Genomic DNA, 25,083 nt, shown 5'->3' with positions numbered 1-25,083 from the left:
TTCTCCCTAACCCAAAGGCAAAAATTCCATCAAAATCAATTGCTCCTCTTTGTGTTCACTCTCTTAAAGTGGGGGAGAGGGTTCAGACAAGAGTTCACCTGGGAAATAAAGACATATGGCAGTTTGGTACAGTCAAGAGAAAATTAGGTCAATATCATTATTATCATTACATTGTTGAATTGGATTCTGGACGAAGCTTAAAACGACACATAAATCAATTGATTTCGACTCTTGTATCCAAGAAGAAAGTTACCTTTACAACAGACAACGAACAAGACAGTTCTGTTGTTCCAAGACGGATACCTATTGTAGACTGTCAAGCACCACCACAAGAGATCCATCCAGAGTCTAATTCAAATACAAATAATCCAACAGAACTAGACGGTACTCTAAGGGAAGAAAATCAAGACAGACCTCAAGCCACAGAACAAAAAGAAAATAAATTAACTCGTCCTTCCAGACAACGCAAATATTATATTTATAAATATATTATATTAGTCATACATATATTAGTCAAATATTATATTTGATACATATATTGACAAGCTACAAATCAAATAAGTATCAAATAAGAAGAACAAAACAAACTGAAATACAGGTGGCACTGGAGAGATGAAGATGAAGACACCTCATGATTCAGTCAGTTTTATTTAGTCAGTGACAGTGATAAGAGAGTGCTGGCCAGCCTTTACAGTTTTAACCAGTTTTATCACTTTTTATTCAATTTTAATAATTTGATCAACGTGACTAGTTATTACTATTGCGATTCTGACAGTGTTTTAAAGAATCTTTTTACATACCACAATGTATTAATACATTGATGATGTGGTTGCATACAATGACCTGATGATGTTCTAAGGAACGAAACTAGTTGTCATACTAGCAACTGTGGTTGGATAAGGTAATTCTTCCATTTTATCAATTATATATTCCAACCAAGGGTCACAATGAATAACAAAAAAATAATGGTAGCCCCGTACCGTACCGATTTTGTACCGAGAACCGAGGTACAAAATGTTGTACCGTACCGACCTTAAATTTTCTGTACCGCAGACTCCTAATTGAAATGATTTTGATTACTTAGTACATAATCCTTTCTTGTACCAAGTGAGAGAACTTACTCTCAAAATAGAATGAATATTGATAAACTGCTTTGTACAATGCTTTTATTCAATTCAAATATCTTTATTCGTTTTTATGTACATTGTACAATAAATAGTGTCAAAATAATTACAATAAAAATAGTGTCAAAATAGTTCAACAGGATAAAAAACAGCAAAACATGAGGAATGGTTATAAAAACAACAAATACAATTTACAAATCTAGTAAGATAATTTCAACTATCATAGCGACTGAGGGAGGTGAAAAAAATCGTCAAAAGAATAAATTGCTAAATTTATTAAAAACTCTTTCAATATTTTTTTAAAATTTGTTTGTATCTGTTTCTTTTTTAATATTTTTTGGAATAAATTTAAAAAATCCATTACCTGCATAGGAAGGTTTCTTTTCAAAAAATTTAGTCCTGTGTGGTTGTACATTTTCGTTCTTATTTCTTAAATTATAAGAATGGGATTTTTCTTTTGGTTCCGAATATTCTTCTTGTTTTTTTGCATTTATTATTGATTCATATATATACTGCCCGTAAACATTAAAGATTTTTAGGTCCTTAAAATGCTCTTTAGCTGACTCATCACGCTGCAGCTTATGCAAGATTCTAACCGCTCTTTTTTGCTCCTTTAAAATGCTATCTAGATTACATATTTTTGTTGAGCCGTAGAGTGCTATGCCAAACGTGATATGTGAATGCACATGTGCAAAATATATATTTTTTAAAGTTTTTAAATCACAGTAAAAAGACATACTTGATAAAGCATGAATTCCAGAATTAATTTTACTTAAAATTTTGTGGACATGTTTATCCCAATTCAAGTGCTGATCTAGTGTTAAACCCAAAAAATTTGTACTAATTTCTTCATCAATATTGTATAGCTTATTGTTGTTGGCTCCTTCTGTCTATTTTGTTTTGTCTTAAAATTTATAAATTTAGTTTTTTGTAAATTCATCATCAAGTTGTGGTTATTAAGAAAATTTCCAATACTTTCCAATTCTACATAAGCGAACATTTCTGTTTGCTCTATTGAGTTGGATGATATCACCAAATTCGAGTCATCAGCATACAGACATAGTGTTGAATTTTTATTATATATATTAAAGAATCTTTCATTCCACATAGATAGCACAAAAAAGCAGGGGCCCTAATATTGAGCCTTGTGGCACTCCGAAAACTATTGGCTTATAAGTTGAGCATGATTTAATAATTCTATTAATTTGTCAAGTGAGTTATTTCTACGTATTGAGATCTTTCAGTGAGATATGACGTAAACCAATTAAGAGTTCGTTTTGCTTTCAAAGCTACTTTTTGCTACTTTCGTCTTTGAAGTTTTTCAAGTAAAGTAGAATGCCTAACACTGTCGAATGCCATAGATAGGTCCATAAAAATACCAGTTGTACATTTTCCCTTGTCAACCGACTCAATTAAAGTTTCAATAAAAAACAACAGCAGCACTCACAACCGATCTTCCATTCCGAAATCCATGCTGGTTATCATCTAAAAGATAAAAATTGTTCTAAAAATTTGGAAAATTGAATGTATACTGCTTTTTTATATATCTTAGAGATAGCACGGAGCACAGATATTGGTCGATAGTTAGATACATTTGTCAAGTTTTTTTTCTTATGTAAAGGTATTATTTTAGCTTGTTTTAATTTACTTGGAAAAATTCCAGACACAAAAGAGGAATTTATTAAGTGGCATAGAATTTTACTAATGTTCCCTTTTACAGCCTTAATTACTGTTATAGGGATTTCATCATACCCGCTAGAGTATTTATTTTTCAAAGAATTTATGATTTTTTCCACCTCCCTATCATCAATTGGATTAAGTTCAAATTTTGGCTTTATACACATACTAGTTGTATCACAAAAATTATCATTAAAATTTACATTAACAGGACTGTTCTTACTACTTAAATCTCTAACAGTGTTGGCAAAATGGTGATTAAATATTTCAGCAATTTTATTTGGATCTGAAACAATTCCAGAATCATCTTTTAAAGTTATGTTATTGAAAGTCTTCCTCTTGTTTTCCCCAACTTCAGAGTTTATAATATTCCAAACTGTTTTAGCGAATTTCCCTATAGGGAAGTAGCTATTACCGTAGGTCTCATGGTAAGACCTAAGCCCGGGACCGATTTACTTTTTCATTTTGATGTCCCCAGAGGCCAAAAACACCATTCGTTCAAATTTTTATATATCTATATATAGAGATATATATATATATATATATATATATATATATATATATATATATATATATATATGTGTCCATCCGCACGATAACTTGAGTAATTTTTGTCCGATTTTGATAAAATTTGGTTTGAAGGTGTAAGGCGGGATAAACTTGAATGAGTTCGCGAACCAGCATTATCGGACTATGGGAACGGGGGTTTATGGGGGGTTTTATGGGGTAAAAATAGGTTTTTCCCATTTTTGACCCTAAAAACACGAAATTTCACAATTTATTTTTAAACCATTTTGTAGAGCTTAAAAAAACAAATAATTTAGTATATTGAAGCGTTATTATGCGCCTAATTGTTATGGAGAAAATTTAAAAAAATTGTAATTTTAAAATTCTCATGTTATTCTTATGGAGAATAAGTCAACTGTTGTAGTTTGCTTGTTTATGAACATATTTTGATCGATTTTGGAAAATACTTTTATTTCTTACTAAACTATTATCATTTTATAAAAAAATCTTTTTTACCCTCCCTGTTGCAGCAAACCTAAGTACTCGTTAAACTAATTCTATTTAAATAGGAAATAAATGTGCTATTTTTATGGAGGCATTTTAGTGTAAATCCAATCAGATTAATGGAAATTCGCTTAGTCTGCAGGTTTGCTGCGGCGGGGGTATTTTGAATATTAGTAGCTTTAGAAATTTTTTTTTTGAAATATTTATTTTTAGCTTGCCGAAGCTCACATTTATATTTTTTCTTTTCCTGATCCAAAAGCAATTTTAAATTTTTGTTTGTTTTTCTACGGTATTCTTTTGATAAATTTATGATGTACCTACGTTTATCTTCCAATTTTGAAGTTACCCAATTCCTTTTTTTTTTCTTTTTTGTGATTAACAATTTAGGGAAAGCTAGATTAAAATAATAATTTAGTATGCTGTAAAATGCATCGTATTTTGATTCAACATTAGCATCATAAACATCAGTCCTTTGAGAGTAAGTTTGAGAAAAGAGTTATATTTTCAGGAGAAAATTTGCGCATTTCTTGTTTGATGGATTGATTGGTGTTTTTTATAGAGTGGTTAAAATTAAGTTTTAATAATTGCCCATCATGATCAGGCTGTATACAGCTGCGCCATTGTGGTTATCTTGCAGAGCTAAGTGACGGGTAAGACACAGGGATGGTTTAGGTCTCCCAAAACAAGTTCTGAACACAACAGATACTCCAGCCGTCATGTTGCCTGAGTCATGCAAGTCTGCAGAAATACTATGGGCAAAGCCCACAGATTTATTATGCCGATAACGTGTGATGACCTCGGCCATATGTACTTCTACCACAGCTATAGAGGCGGTATTGTTGTTAAACCGCTTGGCTACCTTCTCCTGCACACCTATAACTTCATGGTTTGATTCAGGAGAGAATATCGATAGGGATATCGATAGGGAGAGAATATCGAGAATATCGATTTAGTCATATTTTCAACATAACTATTTTCCTTCTATTTGTTGCTGCTGCTATCATTGGTATTATCAAAGATTACTTATGCTGTATTATTCATCATAGTGGAGTATCTTTTAAAATGGGGGAAAGAGACATGAAAATAGGAATTGAACTGCTTGAAGGAGTTTCCAGCTACAATAACTGGAAGTTTGCAATGAAAATGGCTATAATACACGAAGATATATGGAATACAATTGAACCGCATGATACAAGGGGAAGTGAGGTAACTCAAGGGGAAGGTTTGGTAAGTGAAAAGAAAAACGATCAAAAAACACTTGCTAAAATATGTTTAGGCCTATTTGTAAAACCTTGTTGTTATCCTCACGTAAGAAATGTAAAAACTGCGGCAAAAGAGGCTTGGGACAATCTTAAAAATGCATTAGAGGATAAGGGATTAGTTAGACAACGAAGTTTATTGAGAGTTTTATTCAATACTAAACTCCTAGCCCATGTCATCAACGACACCTCTCAGAACCATCAACATACAGCACCAGAAGCCGCACCATTTTCTCCACCATCTGCCCATAGTACAAAAACCCCTCAAACATTTCAATAAAAAAAAGTAAAAAAAAATAAAATATAAATATATATTTGGTGAGTGCAGTTGTCCGTCCTTTTCACAAATTTGAAGTCAAATTCAACAATCTCAATTTAGTAGGCTAGGGAAAAGAACTGTCGTCCCCACAAAACTTCCTCTTTTCGCAGGGGGGGGGGGGTGGATCCCGCTCTCTGCCGTGGTTGGTTCGGGAAATTCAGGTTGTCCGAGGTGCCAATTACAACCGGGCTGGTCAGAACCTTCAGCCTTCCACATCTGGAAGCAAATCGTCTAAAAGTTCCCTCACACACAAAAAAAAAAACAAAAAAAAACAAAAAAAACAAACGCACCAATAATACCCTTCTCCAACCTTTAGCAAAACCTTTTTTTGCTTTTCTTTCCGAACCTCGAAGGGGGGGGGGGTGGTTGTGACGCATAGCGGCACGCTATATTTCTTATAGTGTCAGCGCTTCGTGTGGCAGGGCTGCATAGCGAACTTGTCAGCCCACCGCGAGCAAGCTAACGGCTTCCCCCACCGACCTTTCCCAACCGTCTTCCCACTTCGACCCCGGCCCTGTCTACAACGACAACTGTCTGGAAAGGAATCTGATCGTCCACTGTCCAGAAAACTCACCTAAATGGCTAAGTTGTTAGAATAATTACCATAGTAGTTACATAGATTAATATGTCAGGCTAGTTAGCAAACAAGGGGGAGACCTGCAAGGGTCGTCCCGACATTGGATTACATTTAGGAATTAACAATTATGGTTCGAGGCCTTCAGCCTCTGACCACCTTCAACAGGATTAGGGCAACACGTTTTCCCCAGAAGATTCCATAGTTCTTTTAAATAAATTCTTAGCTATTTCTGATTTAGATATTTCAATCACCAACCAATCATTTCGTTAATAGTCATTTTCTAGGTCACAAGTTTTGGAAGGATAGTTTTTAGTAAATTAGTTCATTAGCATAAATCAAAGCTGGCTATGCAAGCTTCCGGTCTGGGTAAAAGATCTCCGTCCTCTGGTTCCCAACACGTCTTTCATGTAAATAATTTGGTAGCAGAATCAGCAAGTTTAAATTAGTCTCACAGTACCAACGTTCATCACTAACATTACATCACCGCCCCCCCACCAACCCCTCAAACGCTACATAGTCATTATGAACCTATGGTTATGGCATTGAAAAACTCAGGAACCGAACCATCAGTTGAACTAGTCAAGTCTAAATTACTTCAAGAAGATTTAAAATCTGTCAGTCCTGGTCATAACATTTTAAATAGAAATGCATTAGCTACAAAACAGAACACTAAATGTTCTGATGTGATGTGATATGTTATCAATGCCACAAACATGATCATAAAGCATCAGATTATTTTAAAAATTCTTCTAAATTCGGGAAGGGTACTAATCCGAACAAACGTGCTAATCAGATATCAAATAACAGTAATGAAAGCAGTGACTGGTGTGTTCTATCGGCATTAACTGCCAAAACTAGTGCTGATTGCTGGTATCTTGATTCAGCTTATACGAATCACATGACAGGTCAGAGAGATTTACTTCAAAAGTATAGCAAAAATGGTATGGATGTCTTTGTGGCCAACAATGAAAAGCTGAAATGGGAAGGTCAAGTAGAAGCAACAGTCATGATAGAGTCTGTTGAAAGAAAAGTTACTGCTGTTGTCCATGTACCTAATTTAAGTTTAAATAAAGGTCTAAAAATGGCTTTTTCTGAAGACGGGTGTAATGTATACAAACAGGAGGACTGTAATGTATCGGGTCATCCTGTAGCTCATGCCACAAATGTGGATGGTCTTTACAAGTTGGACATTGATCCTGATAACCAAATGTCAAGCAACTTTGCAGGAAATAGTAAAGACACAGAAGAGCTATGGCACCGTCGTCTTGCTCATTTAAGTCGGAAATCCATGAAATTATTGAAGGACAAAATGTCAACTGGTATGTCATATTCTGGTCAAGGTTCATCCTGTATTTCTAGCATACAAGGTAAGCAAACTACAACTCCTTTTTCTAAAAAGAAGAAGGGAACTCGAGCTGCAGAAATTTTAGGATTAGTGCATTTTGACTTATGCGGCCCAGTGAATGTTAGTTCGCATGGAGGAGCTCAATATTTACTAACTCTCACTGATGATTTTTCAAGAAAGACATTCGGCTACATTTTGAAGCAAAAGAATGAAGTTGTTTCCAAAATTAAAGAATGGGAAATGTTTGTAGAAAATGAGACTAGAAAAAGATTGAAGAAACTCCGTACTGATAATGGAGGTGAATTTGTGAACATAGAGCTAGAAGATTTTCTTAAAGCTTCTGGAGTACAACATCAAACAACTGCTCCATACTCACCATCTCAAAATGGTGTTGCTGAGAGGGCAACAATTTTTGAGAAGACTCGTTCTCTGCTGCATGATTCTGGCTTGGACAAAAAGTATTGGGCTGAAGCAGCTAATACTGTAATTTATTTTAAGAATCCGTCTCCTACTAAAGCTGTTTTTGGGAGAACACCGGAACAAGTGTGGACCGACAAGAAGGTTGATCTTAGTCATTTGCGAGTTTTTGGTTGCAAAGCTTTTGCTCACATACCAAGTGGACGGAGAAAGAAGCTTGATCCCAAAAGTCGTGAGTTGATTTTTGTTGGTTATTGCCAAAACTCTAAAGCCTACAGACTTGTTGATCCAAGATATCCCTCTAAGATAATCATATCCAGAAATGTTGTGTTCTTAGAGGAAAAACCAGTTGAAGGGGTAATATTGCAGGGGGAGAAGTGAGTGATAACCAATCATATAAGATTTTAGATCTATCAAATGATGACTCGGAGAGTAGAGCCATAACTGAGAATGATGTTAATGATGTCATAGCTGAGAATGTATCAAATCTAGAAAAAGAGATGTATACAACAGATGATCATGAAGCATAACCAGAGGAGAAAAGATATCCTCAAATAACACGGACACCAAAGGACATGGGACCATTTCAAGTGTATAATGTGGTTCATGATTGTACACCAATTCATCATTTGGATTTGTCAACTGCTTTTTTGAACAGACAGCGGAAAGAAGCCCTATATATTCAACAGCCTGAAAACTTTCTTGTGTCAAGAAAAGAAGACAAAAAATGTTCCTGGCCCAATGCATCAAGAGTTAGTGCAATTAATCGGACTGGATCAAGTTGATAAACATTAAGGGGTGGTGTTAGAGCGGTGGGGCACACGGGAGGGACGATGGCTAACATAGTGTCAGCGTTCGCCGCTAGAATCGCTAAGTTGAAAAATTTAAATTAATTTTATAATTAATTTTGAGTCTAAAATTTAACTTTTTAATAATTATAAAATTAAACAGTCATAACCTAACCTAACCAACCAAACTTGCTGATCCCTTATGAAAAAGTTTATATATGGCCATATAAAATTTTTTGATCATATATGGAATCCCCCATATATGGAAATCTTTAAATAAAAAAAAATAAAAAAAAAATAACAATTAAACATATTTTCACATCAAATGGTATAAACTATGCATTAAAACCATGATAAAAATTTTTTAAACAAAAATTTCAAAACAAAATTTTCTTAAAGCCATCTAGGATTCGAACCCGGGACTCCAGCGTGGGAGCCGGCCTCTTTAGCCACTACACCACAACCGCTTCATATCAGTTCACTCAACAAAACCCATTACAAATAAGAGAAGCTGTATTTGGTCTCGTAAAACAAGATTTTCTTAGACATTTTATGTCATTTGAAGAATGAAATCATTCAAATAGCCTAACTACGTGACATTGATATTTGCGGCTGTTTAATAGCAAAGGTACAATTAATTAATTATTAATATAATATTCTCCTTATTTAGGCCACTACACTTACAATTTTAAAATTATACGTCAGTTTAAAGATTTTGTTGCGTTATAATAAAATTGTACAATAGATGTATGTACAGGATTTTGTCATCTGGGTTCAAATCTGGACACTTTATTACTTTACTACTAATTACTTTAAAGGAGAAATGCCTATATTATCTGCCCCCTTACTGTACCACATTTCAACTCAATCAGTTCAGTAGTTTGTGCTTTGCGAGAGCAACAAAAATATTATATATATTATAAGAAGTGTTTGGGATTCCAGTTACAAAACCCAAATGTGGCAACAATTCCTTATAATAATTCCAGTTATTATCAAAAACTCATTTATACATGAGCATAAATAGAAAATTATTATTCCATATATGAGTAATTTAATTCCATACCTGGGAGTCATATATGGCCATATATAGACAATAATTCCATATTGGAGGATATTTATGGCCATATATGGACAATCATTTCATATATAGAAAACATGTATGGCCATATATGGACAATCATTTCATATATAGAAAACATGTATGGCCATATATGGCCAATAATTCCATATATAGACTACATATATGACCATATATGGACACCCCCATATATGGATACAACCACATCTGGCCATATCTGCTTCCATATATGGCCATAAAAAACCATATATGGCTTTATAAAAACATACATGGAATTTTGATATGGCCATATATGGCCAGAAATTACTTTTTTATAGGGGATAATATAAAAAATATATAAGATAAAAATAAAATAAATGTTTACTTATAACTTTTAATTATAAAATCAATTTTAAAATTTAGTATTATAAAATTAAACTGTCATAACCTAACCTAACCAACCAAACTTGCTGATAATACGAACTCGAGACCTCCTGAACACTAGTCCAATGCGCTATCAACTATGCCACGAACGCCACTGGAATCACATCGTCTCGTTACAGTAATCGTGTTGCCTCAAGAGAAGACATTAGCCACTAGAGATATGACGTCACCAAACCTTTAGCCATCGTCCCTCCAGTATGTCCATTCGGTGTTAGAGAAGTAATATTTCTCATCTTATCTTTACATCATCGCCTGATCAAATATTAATTGTTTTGTTTACCTTTTGTATGTTATGGTTTGGTGTAATTGTTAAAAAGATGTATTAATTATTTGTTCAGTATAAAAACGTTTTCCCGAATATTTCAGGGCTATTTATTACATTAACTAATACATAGTGTGTTGGCAACACTGCTTAATTACCAGTGGAAGACTCCAAATATCTAATGTGACTCTCCATGTTGAGAAAGGGGCCAGTGGCCTCAAAATATCCAGTGTTTATTTTATTTTGTGTTTTCTTCTGTGTTCTGTAGTGAATGAGGTGGGATGCCTACATTTCTTAAGGTAAGCCTGCTTATCCTATTCTTTTTTTTTTTTTTTTTTTTTTTTAAGAGGTTGGCGGCCTCTTTTAACCTTGCATTTGCCCGTCCTAATAGACTACTGATCTGTGCGTGGAACGTATCCAGCGAAGCAAGGGGTGAGCCGGTACAGTACAAAGGTGAACTGTACTGATAAAAGTTTGTGGCAGTGACCAGGATCCGAACCCACGACACTGCTGCCTTGGGCCCGAAGTCCGCGACGCTACCAACTGAGCCACCGACTCACCATATTCTATCCCATATTCTGAGGCAATAAGCCCTTTCTCAACAAACCTAATTTTAAATTATGTTATTTCAACTCAAACTTTGAAAATTAAAATAAACTGCACCATATTTTTGTCTTGTCCATGAAAATATTTTATCCTAACTCATGAAACCCCAAATAAAATTAAAATTTTACGATGCACGACCTAATAATCTACAAATCAAACCAAATTTAGGGCAAAAATGTTAATAACTAAGTATTTTATGACGATTTTCCTTAACCTTAACACCTACATTTATGTGGAGAAATTGCCGGCATTCCTAGAAGCAACACCACATGTAGGCCTAAGAAACCTCAAATAAAATTGTTTCACCCGCTCGAGGCACTCAAAGGGTTAATGAAAAGTATTTACCTGAGATATGGGTAGCAAGTCTCATTTTCTTCAGCATTTACAGTATGCTGACTACACAGAGCCTTGAACACCTGCTGGCGCACAGTGTCATGTATACCTGGAGCAAGATCACCACTGGGGTAGCCTCGGCCACTGAGGCAGCAACTCAGGTACACCAGCAGTCTGTTGCCCAGCCATCGACCATTCTCCGTCTCCCCTGTAACACCACATCTCCTCAGTGAGGACAAACACCTGCTGACACACAGTGTCATGTATACCTGGAGCAAGATCACCACTGGGGTAGCCTCGGCTACTGAGGCAGCAACTCAGGTACACCAGCAGTCTGTTGCCCAGCCATCCCCCATTCTCTGTCTCCCCTGTAACACCACATCTCCTCAGTGAGGACAAACACCTGATGGCGCACAGTGTCATGTGTGGAGCAAGATCACCACTGGGGCAACCTCGGCCACTGAGGCAGCAACTCAGGTTCACCAGCAGTCTGTTGCCAAGCCATCGACCATTCTCTGTCTCCCCTGTAACACCACATCTCCTCAGTGAGGACAAACACCTGCTGGCACACAGTGTCATGTGTACCTGGAGCAGGGTAACCACTGGGGTAGCCTTGGCCACTGCAGCAGCAACTCAGGTACACCAGCAGTCTGTTGCCAAGCCATCCACCATTCTCTGTCTCCCCTGTAACACCACATCTCCTCAGTGAGGACAAACACCTGCTGGCACACAGTGTCATGTGTACCTGGAGCAGGGTAACCACTGGGGTAGCCTTGGCCACTGCAGCAGCAACTCAGGTACACCAGCAGTCTGTTGCCAAGCCATCCACCATTCTCTGTCTCCCCTGTAACACCACATCTCCTCAGTGAGGACAAACACCTGCTGGCACACAGTGTCATGTGTACCTGGAGCAGGGTAACCACTGGGGTAGCCTTGGCCACTGCAGCAGCAACTCAGGTACACCAGCAGTCTGTTGCCAAGCCATCCACCATTCTCTGTCTCCCCTGTAACACCACATCTCCTCAGTGAGGACAAACACCTGCTGGCACACAGTGTCATGTGTACCTGGAGCAGGGTAACCACTGGGGTAGCCTTGGCCACTGCAGCAGCAACTCAGGTACACCAGCAGTCTGTTGCCAAGCCATCCCCCATTCTCTGTCTCCCCTGTAACACCACATCTCCTCAGTGAGGACAAACACCTGCTGGCACACAGTGTCATGTGTACCTGGAGCAGGGTAACCACTGGGGTAGCCTTGGCCACTGCAGCAGCAACTCAGGTACACCAGCAGTCTGTTGCCAAGCCATCCACCATTCTCTGTCTCCCCTGTTGCCAAGCCATCCACCATTCTCTGTCTCCCCTGTAACACCACATCTCCTCAGTGAGGACAAACACCTGCTGGCACACAGTGTCATGTGTACCTGGAGCAGGGTAACCACTGGGGTAGCCTTGGCCACTGCAGCAGCAACTCAGGTACACCAGCAGTCTGTTGCCCAGCCATCCACCATTCTCTGTCTCCCCTGTAACACCACATCTCCTCAGTGAGGACAAACACCTGCTGGCACACAGTGTCATGTGTACCTGGAGCAAGATCACCACTGGGGCAGCCTCGGCCACTGAGGCAGCAACTCAGGTACACCAGCAGTCTGTTGCCAAGCCATCCACCATTCTCTGTCTCCCCTGTAACACCACATCTACTCAGTGAGGACAAACACCTGCTGGCACACAGTGTCATGTATACCTGGAGCAGGGTAACCACTGGGGTAGCCTCGGCCACTGAGGCAGCAACTCAGGTACACCAGCAGTCTGTTGCCAAGCCATCCACCATTCTCTGTCTCCCCTGTAACACCACATCTCCTCAGTGAGGACAAACACCTGCTGGCACACAGTGTCATGTGTACCTGGAGCAAGATCACCACTGGGGCAGCCTCGGCCACTGAGGCAGCAACTCAGGTACACCAGCAGTCTGTTGCCAAGCCATCCACCATTCTCTGTCTCCTCTGTAACACCACATCTCCTCAGTGAGGACAAACACTGCTGGCACACAGTGTCATGTGTACCTGGAGCAAGATCACCACTGGGGCAGCCTCGGCCACTGCAGCAGCAACTCAGGTACACCAGCAGTCTGTTGCCAAGCCATCCACCATTCTCTGTCTCCTCAGTAACACCACATATCCTCAGTGAGGACAAACACTGCTGGCACACAGTGTCATGTGTACCTGGAGCAGGGTAACCACTGGGGTAGCCTTGGCCACTGCGGCAGCAACTCATCGGTGGTCAGGTCCACACCGCATCCTGAGGTTCTTGAAGCCCGTCACGATGCAAATGGGAGACCTGCAGACTGGAAAATTGTTCTGGCGGAAGCACACCTCTTATCTGAAGCCCTTCCAATCAATCAATATATCAAGAAATTTTTTTTTTTTTTTGCGGAACTCTCGAGTAGGTCATTCTTAATTTTTCTTGTGTCTGGGTGGGAAGTCCACTGGGCCAATGAACCTGATCAATTCTTCAGTCCCATGTGTTCTGGGTAGGTATTTCCCTTATTACACTCACTAGCTCTGGCCAGAGCAAACCCTGGAGGTGAGCATTCCCCCCAGTTTGGAAGTTCTACGGTGTTCCCCACCCCAGACATTTGAGTCGTCTTATGGCGTTATTTTTCTTCAGGAATAGGGGGAGGCCTTGTTTGTACCTTTGGAGAGGAGTGTCCTCTTTTTTTTGGGGGGGGGGGTGGGGTTGAGCTGTGACTGCGTTCCACAGATGAGTGTCACTACTCATTTTTGTTTCAAGTTGTTCATGTTTTTATAATACATGTTTTGGAAGTGTCGATGTTCTGACACCCCCATTGGACAGCTGTCTGTCAGGGAGTTCTTTTTAGGGAGCTGACTTCGGAGGCTGCGTGACTGGGAAATTGTCACCATCATCATGAATTCTATGTATGTGCCATAATACTAGATTGTTTTAATTTAGTTTTGTTCACGTTGATAATTATGTCTGAGTAATATACACCGCTATTGTCTGATGATTTGAATTTTTTATATAATTTAGTTTAGTTGAACTTGAGCACTTTTTTCTCTGGCCTTCGGCCTAGAACTGGGGGGCGTCAGACCAATTTGTCCCGAGGTCCTAGGACAGAAATTGCCCGAGATATGTCTTTGTTGAAAACCACTATTTGAGAGAAAATGTCCAAGTAAAGTTTTATTCTTCATTTGTTCAATTCTAGGCCTAGGCATCCAAAATTTGCATTTAATGTTAATGTCTTAGGCTACTATTGTTTTTAGCAATTGTTTCATTTCTGTCCCCAGTAACGTTTATTTGTTTGTCTTGTAAAACAATCAAGCATGAGACACCCAGCAGTTAAATGTTTTTAAATTCAATTATGTTTATTTCCCAGTGCCAAACTAGTCACATTTAGCTGTATCTCTTGCTTATGTTCCCTGAAATTTTGAGTCAATTTAGATAAGAAATCATTGATTTATGAGCATTTTAATGTTTGGCAGTTTTTTTTTCAGTCGGATGTGACATGGGTAACTTGTAGAACCACTGGCCTCAGGCTTTTAGTAAGGCTTGGTATGGTCTGGAAAAACTGCAGGTACATTTACCCCAGCTTTTTGTTGTAATGTCTAACTTACACATTAATCTTGCCTGCCTAATTTGTTATAACATATGGTTAATGTTATTTTCTATATTGTTATGAGTTTGTTTATAGTTGACCTATTTACATTCAGTTGTTGCATTCTATCTTATTCCCCATTAAATTAATTTCATGTTCTAACTGTCTTAATCATATTATATAATCAGGGTAATTAACCGCTGCAGCTCAACTCTGCTATTTCACCAACATCAGTTTTAAGACCATTCCTAGCAAATTCTGCCACAATTATTTTGATTTATTGGCAAAAATACATGCGTTTGTTGTCCTAAGCTAAACATTTTTTAAGTACGCAAAATGTTATAAAATGTTTGAAACAGATTTTTTTTTAAACAAAGAGATGTGAGCTGGTAGGACCGTTGAGAGTAAATAATGATTAAGATGTAAAGTTTGCATGTTCCTCTCAAACGGTGTTTGAACCTTTCCTCCACAGTTTTTCTTGTTGTTAGGTAGGACTGTGGATCGCCCCTGTTTCTGCCCAAGGGAACACACTTCCAATTTTGTTCGCTTGGGTGCTGGAAGCAGGGCATGGTTCAAACTTGTCACGTTACGGATCGTTATGGCCACCCGTAGTGGCCTTCGGACCGCAAAGGGTTAAATATTTAAACTAATGAATATTTGTTAAAAAACAACCACGCAATGTATACAGTTAAAAAATCATAACTGTTTCTTACATAAACAAAGTCAACTACGATATTACTATTTTACTGATGAGAAATAGACTGCAAAGATGATTAGGATAAAAGGCACTGACCAAAGACTACTAACGATTTCCCCGAGCAAAGCTTGGTCCCCAGATACAAAGTTAAAAAATCAACATGATACTAACCTTGGTCCAGAAGATTCTGCAGGAGAGGCACTAGTTCATGCACAGCACTGGTGTAGTCCTGCATGGCTCTGTTCCACACAGAGATTAGAGCGTCGTATAGGTTGTATTGGCGACACAATGTCAACACTTGCTGTATGTCCAAACAGGAAACATCCACCTCCAGCACACACTGCTCTAGCACCTGCAGTAGACAATATTATAAACACTAGGTATCAAAACGTTGTATAGGTTGTATTGGCGACACAATGTCAACACTTGCTGTGTGTCCAAACAGGAAACATCCACCTCCAGCACACACTGCTCTAGCACCTGCAGTAGACAATATTATAAACACTAGGTATCAAAACGTTGTATAGGTTGTATTGGCGACACAATGTCAACACTTGCTGTATGTCCAAACAGGAAACATCCACCTCCAGCACACACTGCTCTAGCACCTGCAGTAGACAATATTATAAACACTAGGTATCAAAACGTCGTTGAGGTTGTATTGGCGACACAATGTCAACACTTGCTGTATGTCCAAACAGGAAACATCCACCTCCAGCACACACTGCTCTAGCACCTGCAGTAGACAATATTATAAACACTAGGTATCAAAACGTTGTATAGGTTGTATTGGCGACACAATGTCAACACTTGCTGTATGTCCAAACAGGAAACATCCACCTCCAGCACACACTGCTCTAGCACCTGCAGTAGACAATATTATAAACACTAGGTATCAAAACGTCGTTGAGGTTGTATTGGCGACACAATGTCAACACTTGCTGTATGTCCAAACAGGAAACATCCACCTCCAGCACACACTGCTCTAGCACCTGCAGTAGACAATATTATAAACACTAGGTATCAAAACGTCGTTGAGGTTGTATTGGCGACACAATGTCAACACTTGCTGTGTGTCCAAACAGGAAACATCCACCTCCAGCACACACTGCTCTAGCACCTGCAGTAGACAATATTATAAACACTAGGTATCAAAACGTTGTATAGGTTGTATTGGCGACACAATGTCAACACTTGCTGTATGTCCAAACAGGAAACATCCACCTCCAGCACACACTGCTCTAGCACCTGCAGTAGACAATATTATAAACACTAGGTATCAAAACGTCGTTGAGGTTGTATTGGCGACACAATGTCAACACTTGCTGTATGTCCAAACAGGAAACATCCACCGCCAGCACACACTGCTCTAGCACCTGCAGTAGACAATATTATAAACACTAGGTATCAAAACGTTGTATAGGTTGTATTGGCGACACAATGTCAACACTTGCTGTATGTCCAAACAGGAAACATCCACCTCCAGCACACACTGCTCTAGCACCTGCAGTAGACAATATTATAAACACTAGGTATCAAAACGTTGTATAGGTTGTATTGGCGACACAATGTCAACACTTGCTGTATGTCCAAACAGGAAACATCCACCTCCAGCACACACTGCTCTAGCACCTGCAGTAGACAATATTATAAACACTAGGTATCAAAACGTTGTATAGGTTGTATTGGCGACACAATGTCAACACTTGCTGTGTGTCCAAACAGGAAACATCCACCTCCAGCACACACTGCTCTAGCATCTGCAGTAGACAATATTATAAACACTAGGTATCAAAACGTTGTATAGGTTGTATTGGCGACACAATGTCAACACTTGCTGTGTGTCCAAACAGGAAACATCCACCTCCAGCACACACTGCTCTAGCACCTGCAGTAGACAATATTATAAACACTAGGTATCAAAACGTTGTATAGGTTGTATTGGCGACACAATGTCAACACTTGCTGTGTGTCCAAACAGGAAACATCCACCTCCAGCACACACTGCTCTAGCACCTGCAGTAGACAATATTATAAACACTAGGTATCAAAACGTTGTATAGGTTGTATTGGCGACACAATGTCAACACTTGCTGTATGTCCAAACAGGAAACATCCACCTCCAGCACACACTGCTCTAGCACCTGCAGTAGACAATATTATAAACACTAGGTATCAAAACGTTGTATAGGTTGTATTGGCGACACAATGTCAACACTTGCTGTATGTCCAAACAGGAAACATCCACCTCCAGCACACACTGCTCTAGCACCTGCAGTAGACAATATTATAAACACTAGGTATCAAAACGTCGTTGAGGTTGTATTGGCGACACAATGTCAACACTTGCTGTGTGTCCAAACAGGAAACATCCACCTCCAGCACACACTGCTCTAGCACCTGCAGTAGACAATATTATAAACACTAGGTATCAAAACGTTGTATAGGTTGTATTGGCGACACAATGTCAACACTTGCTGTATGTCCAAACAGGAAACATCCACCTCCAGCACACACTGCTCTAGCACCTGCAGTAGACAATATTATAAACACTAGGTATCAAAACGTCGTTGAGGTTGTATTGGCGACACAATGTCAACACTTGCTGTATGTCCAAACAGGAAACATCCACCGCCAGCACACACTGCTCTAGCACCTGCAGTAGACAATATTATAAACACTAGGTATCAAAACGTTGTATAGGTTGTATTGGCGACACAATGTCAACACTTGCTGTATGTCCAAACAGGAAACATCCACCTCCAGCACACACTGCTCTAGCACCTGCAGTAGACAATATTATAAACACTAGGTATCAAAACGTTGTATAGGTTGTATTGGCGACACAATGTCAACACTTGCTGTATGTCCAAACAGGAAACATCCACCTCCAGCACACACTGCTCTAGCACCTGCAGTAGACAATATTATAAACACTAGGTATCAAAACGTTGTATAGGTTGTATTGGCGACACAATGTCAACACTTGCTGTGTGTCCAAACAGGAAACATCCACCTCCAGCACACACTGCTCTAGCATCTGCAGTAGACAATATTATAAACACTAGGTATCAAAACGTTGTATAGGTTGTATTGGCGACACAATGTCAACACTTGCTGTGTGTCCAAACAGGAAACATCCACCTCCAGCACACACTGCTCTAGCACCTGCAGTAGACAATATTATAAACACTAGGTATCAAAACGTTGTATAGGTTGTATTGGCGACACAATGTCAACACTTGCTGTGTGTCCAAACAGGAAACATCCACCTCCAGCACACACTGCTCTAGCACCTGCAGTAGACAATATTATAAACACTAGGTATCAAAACGTTGTATAGGTTGTATTGGCGACACAATGTCAACACTTGCTGTGTGTCCAAACAGGAAACATCCACCTCCAGCACACACTGCTCTAGCACCTGCAGTAGACAATATTATAAACACTAGGTATCAAAACGTTGTATAGGTTGTATTGGCGACACAATGTCAACACTTGCTGTGTGTCCAAACAGGAAACATCCACCTCCAGCACACACTGCTCTAGCATCTGCAGTAGACAATATTATAAACACTAGGTATCAAAACGTTGTATAGGTTGTATTGGCGACACAATGTCAACACTTGCTGTATGTCCAAACAGGAAACATCCACCTCCAGCACACACTGCTCTAGCATCTGCAGTAGACAATATTATAAACACTAGGTATCAAAACGTTGTATAGGTTGTATTGGCGACACAATGTCAACACTTGCTGTATGTCCAAACAGGAAACATCCACCTCCAGCACACACTGCTCTAGCACCTGCAGTAGACAATATTATAAACACTAGGTATCAAAACGTTGTATAGGTTGTATTGGCGACACAATGTCAACACTTGCTGTGTGTCCAAACAGGAAACATCCACCTCCAGCACACACTGCTCTAGCATCTGCAGTAGACAATATTATAAACACTAGGTATCAAAACGTTGTATAGGTTGTATTGGCGACACAATGTCAACACTTGCTGTGTGTCCAAACAGGAAACATCCACCTCCAGCACACACTGCTCTAGCACCTGCAGTAGACAATATTATAAACACTAGGTATCAAAACGTTGTATAGGTTGTATTGGCGACACAATGTCAACACTTGCTGTGTGTCCAAACAGGAAACATCCACCTCCAGCACACACTGCTCTAGCACCTGCAGTAGACAATATTATAAACACTAGGTATCAAAACGTGGTATAGGTTGTATTGGCGACACAATGTCAACACTTGCTGTGTGTCCAAACAGGAAACATCCACCTCCAGCACACACTGCTCTAGCACCTGCAGTAGACAATATTATAAACACTAGGTATCAAAACGTTGTATAGGTTGTATTGGCGACACAATGTCAATACTTGCTGTGTGTCCAAACAGGAAACATCCACCTCCAGCACACACTGTTCTAGCACCTGCAGTAGACAATATTATAAACACTAGGTATCAAAACGTTGTATAGGTTGTATTGGCGACACAATGTCAACACTTGCTGTGTGTCCAAACAGGAAACATCCACCTCCAGCACACACTGCTCTAGCACCTGCAGTAGACAATATTATAAACACTAGGTATCAAAACGTTGTATAGGTTGTATTGGCGACACAATGTCAACACTTGCTGTGTGTCCAAACAGGAAACATCCACCTCCAGCACACACTGCTCTAGCACCTGCAGTAGACAATATTATAAACACTAGGTATCAAAACGTCGTTGAGGTTGTATTGGCGACAAAGTGACAAAACTCTCTATACATCTAACCAAGAAACATCCACTTACAGCACACACTGCTCTGGGCATGTGAATCAGGCTTTACAACAAGGACAAATTCTGCCAAACTTTCCCTTTTCCTACCCTTCGTCCCAATAGACGGTGGGCGGGGCTTCACACTAGGGATGGACGAGATTGAATTTTTAGTTCGAGACGAGACGAGACGAGATTTTTTATTTCTCATAAAATTTCGAGACGAGATCGAGACGGGATTTTCCTTCTCATACACAATGGGAAATGCACGTTCAAAATTTTTACCTGATTTTGTAACATTGTTAGATGACTGTTTAAATACAAAAATAATGATAATAGGCAAGAATATTTACGATCTTTTATTAAAAAACATCAGCATAACATTTTTTTATTAATCACGCCTAACTTATTAAAAATGCGTACGATTAGGAAACATAGTGATATCAGTTAGGATAGAGTTCAACTTATCCTCAAATAAAATAAATCATAAAATAAAAGCAATATTAATTTTTATAAAATAGTTACTTGTTTTGACTTTTTATAGAAATAAAACATTCCTCACACTGCTTACACTTAACAAAACTTCTCAAATATTATTAAAGTAATATTATTAAAATAATTAAAGTAATATTTACATTTATGGAATTAATTAAATAAGAACGCCTTCGAAAAAGGAAACGCAACTACAACACGCTCCTGTATTGCGGGTATTGCATTGACTTTCTGCAGGAGTTTTTAATTTTTTTTTTTTTTTTTTTTTTTTTTTAATTCTCGTCTTGATAAAAATCTCGGCCAAAAAGAAATCTCGTCTCGTGTAACGAGATTTAAAATTTCCCGAAAATTTCCCGAAATTTCGAGACTTGACCATCCCTACTTCACACTAAACACTCACAGTTCCTTCACAGTAGAGTTGAGTTTTTGTGGTAGTCAGGTGTGTCTCTTGTCTGCTCTTCACAGCTCACTAGGGGTCTGCGGTACAGAAAATTTAAAGTCGGGACAGTACAACATTTTGTACCTCGGTTCTCTGTACAAAATCAGTACGGTACGGGGCTACCATTATTTTTTAATAATTTTCTTCTCAGAATCTATATATTTAATACGCTAGGCATATTTTTGCCATGATTGTTTTGGTACGGTGGTGCTACCGATCACCATGTCCAAGGTGTCGTTAGAAAGGTCTTAGGATGTAGTTTTGCCATCAAACAAAAAAACTTTGGAATTCCATCAGGGCTCTGTCCCAGTGGCCTTCAAAGTTTCCATGTTATTCTTAGGGAGAAAACGTTTGTTTACATTTGAACAGATGAATACTTTGACATTGACACTAATATTTGAAACAGCTGGTTATACTAAAATTAATTGGAGACATGTGCTACATTGATGTTTCACCGTTTTAAACCAGTTTTTATTTGCACAAAATCAATACATAACTAAAAAACCGTTTAACATAATGGAGACTATAACACGTCAACCAGGATGTCCAATATGAGGAGGCCGACAAACTTTAACTGGTAGACACGAACTAAATAAAAATAATACTATTGTCGTTGATAGCCGAATACAGCATTTTAGTGTGCTCTCCAACAGCCGCCTGAAGATTTCACATTCAATTTAGGACTGTTGGATAATCGCTGCATAAGCTGTTGATTTTGGAAGACAAGGAGACGGGTAGGACTGCATCGGAAACAGAAGAGAGTAGATATTAGATGAGTGGCAAATGCGTTGGGAGCAGTGTTTAATGTTAACGTTTTAAGGGTAAACGTTCGGATATATACCTAACATCAGAAAGAGACTGGAACAATATTGGGAGATGGGCCATTATGAAACGGAGTTTGTCACAGGACATGGAAACTTTCAAGGCGAATTTGTGGAAATTTCACCAGGTAGAAGAGGAAGTATGTAGATGTGGAGAAATATAAACCACGATTCACGTATTTATAAATTGTTCACTTCAGAAGATAAATAGGAGAGAACAGGAATAAGTCTTGGATAAGAGAGGTCTAGAGATGAGAAAAATAAAACATGATGAGTGACAAGGAAACAATTGAGACCTTTAGAAAAGTAGCTAGGGAAATAGGAAAAACCAGGGATACATGCAGGCTTTTAAATTTAAAAAAAGAAACAAACTAAAACTAAGAAAGAAAAGGAATGAAAACTTGTCCATGAAGGGGAGAGGAAAGGTTAGAGCGAATCTCAATGATCCCTATCGCTCAGGGCAGAATAGGGAAGGGAGTCGTGCTGTTAGGCTTTTGGACACATAATGTGTCTGGACGAGGATTGAAAGTGGCTGAAGCATAAAAACAAAGAAGATTTCCATGGGGAATTGGCCTGGCAAATAAGTCCCAGACTTAAGCCAGGGGTGGTGGTGGGAACGTGGAGTAGGCTACAAACATTTACTGACTTAGTTGAAATGAAATATTTACTATTTGAATTTGGGTTGGCGTAAATATTACAATGGAAAAAAGCGAGAGAGCCTGGATAATTTGATATACTAAAAAGAAAACTTAATTAACACTGTGCTACATTTCTTAGTAATCATTGAAAGAGCCGATTTGCAAACTATGGAAACATAGGAAAGTCATAGAACACCACCAAGGAGAACAAATAGAAATAATGATTTTTTTAGAATTTATCATCATTATTATGGACAACCTAATGCGGTATGAGTAAGGCTATTTGTAGAATACACTATTTGTAAGAAATGTTTATTATATCGATCTGTTATGTACATCTTGAGTATTTCCATAATCTTTGAGTCGAATCTGTTAAAGTCATCAGAAATTATGACTGTTATTCATTTTAAAATAACGCCTGTAATACTTCGCAATTGCTCGAATTCGAGCAACAGGTACACTAGTTGTATTTAAACCAATAATTAAATTTAATACATTGACATTACTATGAAAATGGATAGTATCGTACATTCATGGTTTTCTAACAACAGTTAGAGTCCATACATTATTAAAACCTGTATTCCTAACAGTATTGTTGTAAGAAAGACAGTTAAGATGACTTTACCTATGTTATTTACTAAGATAAGGCATAGCCACGATAAAGAGGGTTTTAAAATTAAGTTAACTAGTTTTAGGAATCTATATATTTAATATGCGACATGAAACTTTGAACTTTGAACAATAAGGCTTTTTTGTTTTAAGATTTAACCACACATATTATATACCAAAATGTTTGTCTAGGTGTGTAGATGTCCAAACTGGCTTTAGATTTTCGAAATATATCTTTTTAAGGGCGTGGGCTGCCCTCAAAGTTCCTTCCATAAGGATAACATTGTGATTGATTTGAATGTTATTATGTTCTGAAACAGATGTCAATACATTAGTTTTTAAAGAAAATTAAATCCCAGCTGTTTTGTTTGGTTTTGAAATGTAAACAGTTTGCATGTTTAAATAATTAGAAACCCGGCAAAGAAATGTTACCTATAAGACATGACGGGAGAAATGTTTTACATTATATTTTCGTTTAAACATGCCAAAGACCACAGCCACCTCTAATACAAGGCCGCGGCGAGCGAAAAGTGGCAACGTCGCATCCGTGTCTTGGTGCGCGGTCGACTTACCATTACAGTGAATGGAGGAGTCGCGTACCGACGTACATAATCGCGTTTCTAATACCCTTAATAATTAGTAATGCCATTGAACTTGTTCCTACAGCATGCCAGATAGATGTGACATGGCTAGATGCAAGAATAATTACGAAAGCTCAATTAAAAATGAATAATACATACAGTGTTCTAAGACTCTATGTGATCTGCCGCGTAAGCAACAATAGCTTCCTGCTATTCATCGGTCAAATTAGACATCTTAAAACAATTCTCGTTTTTGTGTGAAACATTTTCACGAATATGAACTTAGATTTGTAAAAAAAATGTTAGAATAAGACAATGATTCATGTAAATATAGACACGAGAAGCGAGTTTTATGTGGTAATGCCGTACTATTTCCTTATTTATTTGTCTATCTTATTGATAAAAGCTGTTGTTAAGTGATTAAAAAATAACTTAAATAACTAGCACTTCAAAGAAATAAACCGGTGTTTCTGTTAAGTTTAATTAGGCCTACTAGTAAAAAAATATGTACTACACCATCTAACAATAAAAGCATCATAGTCTCCGACTCCAGTCTGAATGTTGATGTGATAAAAAAGATCTATTAATATTGTGGAAAGCCATATGGAGGCCTAGCTTCTAAAATCGTTTACAAAATGGCAAACGTTTTGCTTATTAATTATTCAAAGAAAATAAATTATTTAGTCAGTATGCCTTCAAAATGAAAACTTAAAATGTTGTTGTCGCTAACTTATGGTTTCTTCAGGTAGACTAAAACATAATATTTATATTTAAATTTAAAATTATTTTATTTGAACAAAATTGTTTGATATTAGTCTCTACAAATCCCAAAATCCCTACAAATATTGAAGTGGCAATATAGTCCTACTCAACTGTATTACCATTCTTGGTATAGTAGCTATAATTTGTAAAATTTAAGCCCAGTCTGTCTAGTAGTTTTTACTATGTTGAATAACACACATGTATACAGACACCATGAGATTGTTATATAATAGTATAGATTATCAAACTAACAAAGGAAATCTATTTCCACATTCATCGTACTTACAATACGATAAATGCAACCAAAAACATTATGTTTGTTGAGCGGAGCGAAGCGAAGCTTTTATACTACACTCCTGCTTTTGTTTTACAAATACTCCTCCTGAACAGCTGAAGCGATCTGCACCAAATTTATCACAATCGTAGTAACCAACCATGGGA

The 25,083-nt window shown here is 38.1% G+C and overlaps 1 protein-coding gene across 1 annotated transcript in view; it reads right to left on the bottom strand.

The window, feature by feature from the left end:
• Positions 1-25,083, bottom strand: part of LOC128982827 (vacuolar protein sorting-associated protein 8 homolog) — a 306,699-nt gene that overhangs the window by 100,854 nt on the left and 180,762 nt on the right. Inside the window, exons 13-14 of the mRNA XM_054401853.1 lie at positions 15,696-15,876; positions 11,232-11,427 (exon numbers count right to left, since the gene is read on the bottom strand). Coding sequence (XP_054257828.1) covers positions 11,232-11,427; positions 15,696-15,876 — 377 coding nt within the window. The remainder of the gene's footprint in view (positions 1-11,231; positions 11,428-15,695; positions 15,877-25,083) is intronic.

This window comes from Macrosteles quadrilineatus, unplaced genomic scaffold (assembly GCF_028750875.1).
Source record: "Macrosteles quadrilineatus isolate MER2022 unplaced genomic scaffold, UCM_ALF_1.0 Scaffold_1__1_contigs__length_201487025, whole genome shotgun sequence".
NCBI lineage: Eukaryota > Metazoa > Arthropoda > Insecta > Hemiptera > Cicadellidae > Macrosteles > Macrosteles quadrilineatus.
This window is presented reverse-complemented; position numbering and strand designations above follow the sequence as displayed.